We start from the raw sequence: 9,845 nt of genomic DNA, 5'->3' as shown, positions 1-9,845 counted from the left end.
ATGTGCATTTTGGTGTTATTGTTATTGTGCTGCCTTTTTCTTTCTTCTGCTTCTCCCTTTTCTTTTGTGAATGGGTCTCTTTAATATGGTTTGTTGAGAGAGAGAAAGAAAGCGTAGATGTAGTTAAGTAGGGTAACGATAGTTCGATGGATTGGCTGAGCGAGCGGGGTGATAGAATGGGAGAGGAGAACGAGGAATAGGAAATGGTGGGCAAGGACAGCAGATATAATCAGTCAGCAATAACACTAGAAGATCCAGCAAGCGAGACGTATTCTACAAGCGATAACACAAGCCACCTCGTATCCTTCCCTCCTTCACCGCATCATGAATGTATGCAAACACGAGACGAGCAGACAAAGTTCGTGTTTTGGAAGGCATTTGGACACCAGGTCTTAGGCCTAGGCGTGAGAGAAAGAGAGGGAGGGCGAAAGCGGAAAGTGGGTCGCCCCCGCCGAACACTGCTAATGAGAAAGGGGGGGACCGACCATGGGGAGGCAGAACGCCACCGCTTGACAAGCTAACATTCGTCATGACCGTTGGCTGGGATAAGTCAAGAGTAGGCGAGAATTCGAGCGTGGCCGGGGATAGGAGCAAGATTGGTTTCTACTTTTAAACAAGGTTTGGTGACTAAAGGACTGGCCCATCGCCTAATCTGGTTAATGGGCCCCATCACATGAATGCTTTCACGGCTATCACACTTCACTAGCACAGAGGGTCATGGTATAAATAAAAACACGAGCCAAACTTGAAGCCAGGCCGATGTGAAGAGGGTTCGATACTGGATACGTGAAAGGCACGATTGCTACAGTACTTACTGGCATAGACCCGTAGTTGTTCTCCGAGCTACCTTTGTAAACAAACGATGTCAAGTCCTCGCCAATTCGGCCCGAGGGAGGCCTCAGTAACGAATTTGGGAATCCCAATCTGATGCATGTATTTTTGATAAGACCTTAAGCCGGGGTAACAAAGCTTGCTATCCCATTGCCGCTTTAGTCTAGCCGTGCTTCAATGGGAGAGAGCTGGCCATCTATTAGACGAACAGCCGCAATCACCAGTGTGGGCGCACCCTCACCTCCCCATGGAAACAGTCCCGCACAGAACCTGCCAGAGCCTCTCCGTTCCAATGGCGATCCCCTCTCTAACAAACCGAATCTACGTTGCCTCTCCAGGAACTCGCAATCCGCCTACAACCTCATCTTCCCCCTCTTACTATCCAACACCACACATAGAAATCACCTCAGCATACCCGTCAAAAACGAGATCAATCCAGGACACATACATCACATCGACGAGAAGCTACTAGTAGATCACTGACCCCGTGCCGCCGAGGTCGTGATGGAACGCGTCGAAGGGGTAGAGGAGGTCGACGCACTGGTGAAATAGAAGTTGGAGGGGCCTTCAGAAGAGATTGGCAGTGCATCCATCAAGTCAAAAAACCAAATCTTCACCCCCATTTGATTTGCCTACCTAGTCCCAGAGTTTGATTTCATTTGATTGACTCATTTTGTCAAATAGAGTCAAATGTTAGTAAGCAATGTTTTGTCAAGAGGACTGCCTTTTCGTAAATTCATCTCACAATAAGAGTCTGCCAAGACCTTTTCCCCCATCGACAACTTGAACTCGAAAATAATTTAAACATCCGCCAAGACTTCTATTTGAACTACTACTAGTAGTAATCTGTTCAAATTTCAAAGTCTTGATTTGATTTGACGAAAGCATGGATTTAGTCTATTTGCCAAGCATTTGATTGGGTTTATTTGACTTGGATTGATTCAAGTGGACACAGTGGAGATTCGTGTATTGGGTTCGGTAGGCTTGCGTTTTGGAGCGCATCTCGCCAGGAACGACTGTGGAGGAGGCGAGCGATTTGCGAGCGATATGGGCGGGGAGTCCGAATTCGGCGTCGATCGCGGATTGGAGGAGAGATGCGTGGAGGTCCGGAAGTGGGGTCGTGAGGTGAGGTTGTTTGCTTGGAGGATTGCATCGGCTGTGCTGATGGGACTTAGGCTTCTTCGGCGAGAGATTGGAGTTCAGAGTAGATTGCACTTGGAGGTGAGGTGGGACCAGAGCGTGCCCATGTTGTTCAAGTCATGTTGTGGTACATTGGATGTTTTGTAAAATGGTAGGGTAGATCAAAGGGGGTAATGGGCTGTCTTCTGCTCCTCTGCCGGTGCTGTTCTGATCTGATCCAAGAGCAACCTCCAGTCTCCCCACGGCCATCTCATCCAAGGTTTTATCGTCGACAACTATTGAATCATGCCCTTTTCGAGGTTCGGCTATATTTATTAGCCTATTTTCCAAAAACGTGATCGTCGGGACCTCATCAGAAGATTGGCATGAAAAAAAGGGGGCAAGTTCGGGGTACCTGAGGAGAGTGTGTTGACTGTGTCCACCACGAGTCGCCACTGGGCAGGGCGATATTTATCACCTGAAATCCACACTGGCACCGGCGAAACAAAGAGAATCAATTTTGTGCTGATCCGGGAGATTTGTCTCTGACGGCATCGATACTCGAGCGGCCTTACCGTCTAGCCATAGGTGGGTTTGATCTTCACAGTGTGCTGGAAACGATGTTCGGCCTTCCTGTATCAACAAATAACAATGTCTTTGTCTGGCCCTTCAGGCACTTTGTAACATACGAGTCACAGATCAGGCAGCGCCTCGACACGGAGAACGCTCCGATTGGAGAGATGAAGCATTTTAGAAAAAGGAATAGAGCCTCTGTTGCGTTTGAAGCACATGGGCAGGCCGTGAACACAATCTATGGAGCCGATGACGAAGACGGCGCCGAGGGGAATCAAGATGACAAAAAGTACGAGGCTGCCATTAGACTTTCCGGCCAGCTCAAGTGCCGGGTCCAGTTCATGGACGAGGACATGAAGGAAATATTCTTCATTAAAAAGAAAATCGCGGATAGCAGGTTACGCAGCCGGGAGTGTGTCCATTAAATCAAATTAGCCAAACAAATCAAATCAAATGCTTAGCAAATCAACATCAAATCAGTGCTTTCATCAAAGCAAATCAGCCTCCGTGGATCTTGACAACTTAGTCAAACAGAAGTCTTAACAGGAAAAGTCTCTTTGGAAGATTTAAGGATATTTTCGATGGAAAATAAAAGTCTTGGCGGACACTGAATCTGGACGAGAATTTTAGGTTGTCAGACGCTACTATTCCCATGCGTCACCACTACAGGTGGGCTGCTTTTTATTAAATCATTTTCACTGCAACTAATTTCCCTATGATTTGTACTAGGTTCTGTGCGTCCTGCGCCTCTTGGAGAGAGAACAGAGCTGTCAAACAAAATCTAGTAAACGGTCCTCTGAGGGCCGCGGTCCTTTTGGTCCAACAAGAGCCATTTTTCTATCTATCTGACACAAGTAAATCCCTAGAAATACTACACTCCGAAGATTCAAGAATTCAAAATATTTCAATAACTTCTACCCTATTTAGCTTACTCAATAATTCAGATACTGCTTACTAGGATTTGACTCAATTTGGCAAATCCGTCAAATAAAGCAAATCAGGGCCCTGATATCTTTCGACTATTTGTGGCTGTTTTACAAGCCTGGCGTTCTTATTTTTCTGGTGTAAACCAGCAGCGTGCGTAACGGGTACTTCATGTGACTGGGGGACGTGCAATACTCGACATTGGTGATCAACCTTCGACGAGCAACCGGTCTACTGTACGGCCAGTCCACAGCTGGGAACAGCACGATGATCAATCGTTCTCGTTTGCACGTTCCAGGAACACCCCATTTTTCATCGACGGCGAGGACTTCGGACCAGTCCCAAGGAGATTTGTGATACAAGAGTATGAGGGGACACAGGCCATTGATAGCTTGCCAGCCTTTCCGGCCAAATCTGCTAAAAATGCGAGTGACATCGAGAGAACTTTGATTTGAAGAGGGAAGCGGGTTTTCAAGCTTACAGGTGTCAACCATAAGAAATACTGGGGTCTCGGCGCTCGAGAGCCAAGTGTGGCAGGAACAGGTGAGTGCAGCAGACTGTCAACAGCATAAGTTCTAGTATTTGACCGACCAGATCTCTTGCAGGTGAACAGCGACGTCGTCCTCGACTTCGCTAAAGCAATCAAGACGTTCCGCAGAGGCTATCCCGGCAGGGATGTAGGCCTGGGCGGCGGTGTTGTTAACCAGGCCACCAGGGCGGACAGGAGGGAGATTAATGAAATCAAACCATGCGACACTAAGGGCTGCACTCTATGCAAACAATCCGACATCTTGCACGATTCCTATTTTGACCTTGAGAAACGGAGCGATTTCCTTGAAAACACAACGTTACTTCGGTACCGGGCCTATGGCAAGGATGATCTCGAGAGCGATCAAATATAGTACTCTTACCATCTCGAGTCTATGGATATTCCCTTCTCGGTCGCTGGTGGTATGGGCCCCTCAACATTGACTTGTTGAAGACATCAAGGCCGGTACCCATAATGGGTTCGACGACCTTGTCCTTCCGGGCGACCATAAACAGATAGTAGTAATGCAGCCCTTGGTTAAGTACCATACACGAGGTTCCAGGCCCACTTCCGGCACGGGTAAGACCGGTACGGACTTTAGGGTAGCGGTCTTATAGTACTAATCCTGCTTCACGGAGTTCCTGGGCAGTGTATCCAAATTAGGTAACAAATCAAATCAAATGCTTGCAAATCAAATCAAATCCGTGATCTCATTTAAGCAAATCAAGCTTTGAGAGTGGACAAATTACTTACTACTAGTAGTAGTTAAATTGAAGTCTTAGCAGAAGAGTCTTTTATTTTGAAGATTCCAGGATTTTTGACAAAATAATAATTGTCTTGGCGGACAGTCGATTTAGGATAAAAATCCTTAAGTACCAATAGTTACTAGTAGCAGCACCTTGACTCGATTTGACAAATTGGTCAAACAAAGCAAATCAAGGATTCTGATTACACAATCGAAGTAAATCGGGCTCTCGCTTTGCTTTGTTTGATTTGATGGATGCACTGTCAGAATCCGGGTGTTAGTAAGACTTCTACCGCAGAGTGCGTGGCAGCACAAACGAAAAGACCGTTGTTCCCGATTACATGCGGTGATACTTATCGGTACCACAGCCTCCGAAGTAGATGTCCGCTTAGAGTCATACTTCGACCTGGCTCACAAATGGGGCTGTGTGCTGCTGCTAGACGAAGCAGACGTTTACCTTGCAAAAAGAGAGGCGACCTGCAGAGGAACAGCCTCCTCTCAGGTATTATTATCTCTTTTTTGGAAAGTTTCCGTCCTGACTAACCGCTACATAAGTACTTGTAGTCATCCTGCGAGTCTTAGAATACTACTTGGGCATCTTCATCCTAACCACCAACCGCGTTGGCGAATTGGATGAAGCCTTCAAGTCCCGCATTTTTATAAGCCTATCCACCACTCTGTCGTAAAGTGCACCCTTTTTTCGATTGGTCAGTGCCAGTCACTAGATTAGCCGGATTAGGTTAGCTCCCGTAACCTTAACCTTAAATCTCTTACCCCTACAGCAGCAGTACGATAGGAATGTACCTATTGATAGATACAAAATGACTCAAAAGCACCACCAAGAGGAGATCTCAGGGCCAATTGATGCTATTGAAGCTGCTCCATTAGCTAAGGACTGCCCTCGACCCAAAAGAGCTCGAATTCAGAGCCGAAAAGCGCGAGAAAATCAGACGCAAAGTCAGCTATCTCAAGTACTTTCCCTGCGGCCTATCACATCTACAAGCGAGCAAAAACCGATATCTAATAGAGAAGATTCCTCATCTGCTGGAAATAACGCATCTCAATCAAAACAGCGACATCAATTACTCCGCCAAAACAGCTCTCAACGGTCTATTATCAATACACAGCATAAGAAAGAGAAGGAAGAATGGCAGATACAAGTTGAATCTACTCAAAACAAGTCAGAAAAGCTGAAAATTCTTGCTGAACAAATTGGCCCTAGTCGACCTTACCCAGAAAAGCTGAACGTTCCGATCCCATCTGCGTCAGGGCAGCTAAAACTTCGTGCTCACGAACTTAAGCCAATTGATCTATTTTATCGGTTTATTCCAAAGGAGCTGTTTATGGATATTGCAGAGCATACGAACGAATACGCATTTGAAGAAAGATCTCAAGAATTCGATCAAATCCAGCGAGTATGGAGAGATGTAACTGCTGCAGATATCGGAGGCTATATTGGTGCTATACTCCTTATTGGCGCACAACCAGGTGGAAGAGATCTAGCCTATTACTGGAATCAGAAAGAAAACTATCCTCATTGGCCAGTCGCTGAATATATCTCTCTATTGAGATTTCAGCAGATTTCAAGATATCTCAAGATTAATAGGCCAGGGCCTCTCCCAGATAACCAATGGTACAAAAAAGTTGAGCCTCTTGCTACTCATTTTCGCAAAGCAACAACTCCGAATATGTACGAATTGCCACAGAATCTCTCAATTGACGAGCAATTAGTCAAATTCAAAGGACGTTCGAAGCACACTATTCAGATGAATTCAAAGGCCGCTGGCAAAGGATACAAGATATATAGCCTCTGTTGTTCTAACGGCTATATGGTTGATTTCAGGTTCAGCAGTGCTACAGAGAAGGTAGCTGAATTAGGAGGATATCCTGAGTTCTCTCAAAGCGAGGCTATTGTGCTGGATCTTGCAGAGTCGCTTTTGGCCTGATTTCCGCGCTCTAGGCCATTTTACGTTCTACATCTGGATAACTTCTTTACTACCCGCAAGCTCTATCAACGACTCTATGAACTCGGAATTGGAGCGAATGGCACTGCTAAAGCAGGGTCTGGTATACCCAAAGAGCTAGCATATCTTCGTGATGCAATGACGAAGCAGAATGACTATGGAGAGTGGTTTAATTACGTTGTTGGCAGCGTCAATTGTATCGCATTTTGCGATTCAGCTTCTAAGGCAATGATGACCACTATTCACGATCCTACTATGGAGGAATACACCTATTTCAAGAGAATCAAACGCCCTAAGGCCTCTTTGAAGTATGCCGTGGATGCAGAAACTGCAAATGCTGCAAATTCTGCAAATGCTATGAAATTTGTGTGTCCTGCGCCTTCTACGAATTCTACGCCTCCTGCGAATTCTACGCTCTCTGCGAATTCTGCGCCTCCTACGAATTCTACGCTCTCTGCGCCTCCTGCGCTCCTTGCGAATTCTACGCTCCCTGCGCCTCCTGCGCTCCCTGCGAATTCTGAAAATAAGCCACAATATCTACGAAAGCTATATGCCCTTGATCGATATAATCAAGAGATGGGTGGCTCTGATAACCACGCAAAACTGAATTCGTACTATTCAGTAAGCCGACACTATCATCAACGCAACGGGCTACCCTTATTCTTTTTGCTTATCGACGCAGCTGTTACCAACGCATATAATCTCTATAAGCTAGGCGTAAAAAGCAAAAGGCTCTCACACGCTCAATTTCAAGAAGAAATTGCAAAAAGTCTACTTCGAGGACCTGGAGCTATTCTGCGGCAACAGCCACCACGCCCTCCCCAAGCTAGCTGCAATCTCCGTACTAAATCAGTACCAAAAGATAGCTACAAAGGGCATTCGTGGGTCAAAGGAGATCGCTGGCGCCGCTGTCAATCGTGTAATCCTATTCGCAAACGAGGCAGGCCGCGGAAAGCACTCCAGGAACTGTCTACCAACGCCTCTAATAACGCCAAAAGAAGCCAAAAGGGTATCCATAAGAGCCTATGGTCTTGCAGCAAGTGTAACATCTCAATCTGCCACAATTCGCACTGCTGGGCGCGTCATTTACCCTCTCTGTAGCAGAGATAGCAAATTCTATTTATTTTGGTGTTGCTACTTCCTAATTAGGCTTAGTGCAAATTATAATAAAGTTCTCTTGGCACCCGCTCCGTTGACCAATCAAAAAAATGTTGTTACCCCAAGCTCGACCACAAATCCACACTCAAACTCTAGGGGATGAATCTCAAGCGCATCCAGCGCCGAGGTCTAGAGATGGGACGTCGACGAGGATCGGATCCTGAGATTCGCGGAGACCCACTGGGCTGCAAGCAGGAAGAAACTTTCCCGACGGTGGAACAGAGGGCAGATCAAGAACGCCTTCCAGACCGTTATTGCGCTAGCGACTTGGGATTTCAATGATGAGCACGAATGTACTAAACTCCAGCGACCGTTGCTTTCGGACAAGCATTTCGAGGTTGTCTCGCAGACGAGCGCGCACTTTGACGATTATATTAGTAATGTTCACGGTATCGAGGAGGATGATGCTTTCGCGGTCATGGCTGAGCGAGAAAACCTGCGCAATGATAGTGTGCTACAATTAAAACCGAAAAGGCGATCAGACCGCTCGATTCACAAATCGAGCTCAAGGCGTGCTATCCGTGGTGGCTCCGGGCGTAACAGCTCAGATAGCGAGAAAACAGAGGCATCTGATGATGATGATAATGATGATAAAGTGACTATTTCGGAGGTGGAGTTGGAGCTCAAGCCGAGGAAGATGAAGGGCCGAATGAAGTCGTCACCAGCCAAAGGTAAAACAGGGCACGGTAGGGTTCAGAGACAGGAAAAGACACGGAGGAAGAACCGATCAATAGCTGAAGAGTCTTCGGGCAAGTCGGACGAGGACTGGTCTTCACATTGATGCTCATTTTTTTAGCATACCAATCTCGGGCCCTTCTGGCGCTGTAGCTTGAGCTCCGGTGAGTTTGGGACAAGCGAGGAGCCAGTTCTAGGTGTACTTAGACTCAGTCCGGTGGCTGGAGTTCATTTTGGGCCAATCAGGATGCTATTTTATTGCGAGTGTCTCTTTGCGTTGTGGGGCATTGGCGCCCAGAGCGTCCGAACTTTTACATCTTAGATTTCTAGATAGCTACACCTACGAATAGAGAGTTTGATCCACTCTGCTCCAGCGTAGGCTGTTGTCTGAACCGACCCTGAATACTTCGAGCTTAAATTATTATATTTCCAACCGCATCTGGAAGGGGTTTAGAGTGGTGGGGGAAGGTAAAGTTAAGTCTTTAGAATTATAGTCGCCTAGGTTTGGGAAATTATAAAACTCTACCGGCTTGTGCGGGCTACATAGTTGCTTCTGTGCCGTCTAGGCCCAGATCTAGCTCCTCCAATCGATCCCGACGGTCGAGGGAACAGTGACGATAGAAGCTGAAGCAGAGTCGCGTGGCGCTCATCTGCGAATCACCCAGTGTGGGTGATGGGTGAGGTGGTAGTAAAAACCGCGTCCAGCGTGTGGGCGTCAGGTGACGGCGGAGTACTAAGTAGTGTACTTCTCTTTATGTCGCCAAGACTTCGTAGGAAACTTCTCTAGCACACGGCCGACAGCGGACGAAGAGATGTAGTAACCTTGGTGTACTATCATAGGATGTTGAAGGCGTGCATATTATCACATAAGAGGATGGGCTACCTTTCTCGCCCTCCCCGACTTCCCATCTGTGTCTTCTCCCATCCTCTTATCCCGTCAACTCCACCCATCGCGGACAGCACACAATGCACCTCGTCCTCACAGGCGCAACCGGCCTCGTAGGCTCCGCCGTGCTCAACCACATCATCACCCACGGCACTTGGCACACTGTTATTGCGAAACCCGTCCATCCCTTTGCTCAACACCCAGCAACCTCCACCCAGCCTCAAAATCGACGTGATCCCCCACAGCGACTTCCTCACCTACCCAACCTCCCTCCTCTCCTCCCTCTCCGACGCAGAAGGCCTCATCTGGGCCCTCGGCATCTCGCAAAACCAGGTCTCCGCCGACGAATACATCACCATCACGCGCGACTACACCCTCGCAGCCGCCAAGGCGTTCGCGTCCAACCCGGCCCGGGTTAATAGGCCAGGGCCTCTCCCAGAT

The 9,845-nt window shown here is 47.4% G+C and overlaps 2 protein-coding genes across 2 annotated transcripts; both read left to right on the top strand.

Annotated features, from left to right (window-relative positions):
* Positions 1-2,570: 2,570 nt before the first annotated feature.
* On the top strand, positions 2,571-2,948 carry EPUS_07559 (uncharacterized protein; the record flags this gene model as incomplete). The annotated part of the gene is made up of 1 exon (XM_007803797.1): positions 2,571-2,948. The coding sequence occupies one exon, from the start codon at positions 2,571-2,573 to the stop codon at positions 2,946-2,948; it is 378 nt and encodes a 125-aa protein (XP_007801988.1).
* A 2,594-nt stretch (positions 2,949-5,542) lies between these two features.
* Positions 5,543-8,624, top strand: EPUS_07558 (uncharacterized protein; the record flags this gene model as incomplete). The annotated part of the gene is made up of 3 exons (XM_007803796.1): positions 5,543-6,651; positions 6,682-7,306; positions 7,977-8,624. 3 exons carry the CDS (start codon positions 5,543-5,545, stop codon positions 8,622-8,624), a joined length of 2,382 nt encoding a protein of 793 aa, XP_007801987.1.
* Positions 8,625-9,845: the final 1,221 nt, after the last annotated feature.

The sequence above is a fragment of the Endocarpon pusillum genome (assembly GCF_000464535.1).
Source record: "Endocarpon pusillum Z07020 unplaced genomic scaffold scaffold2726, whole genome shotgun sequence".
Taxonomy (NCBI): Eukaryota; Fungi; Ascomycota; class Eurotiomycetes; order Verrucariales; family Verrucariaceae; genus Endocarpon; species Endocarpon pusillum.
Note: the sequence above shows the minus strand (reverse complement) of the source record. Positions and strands in the feature narration are given on the sequence as shown.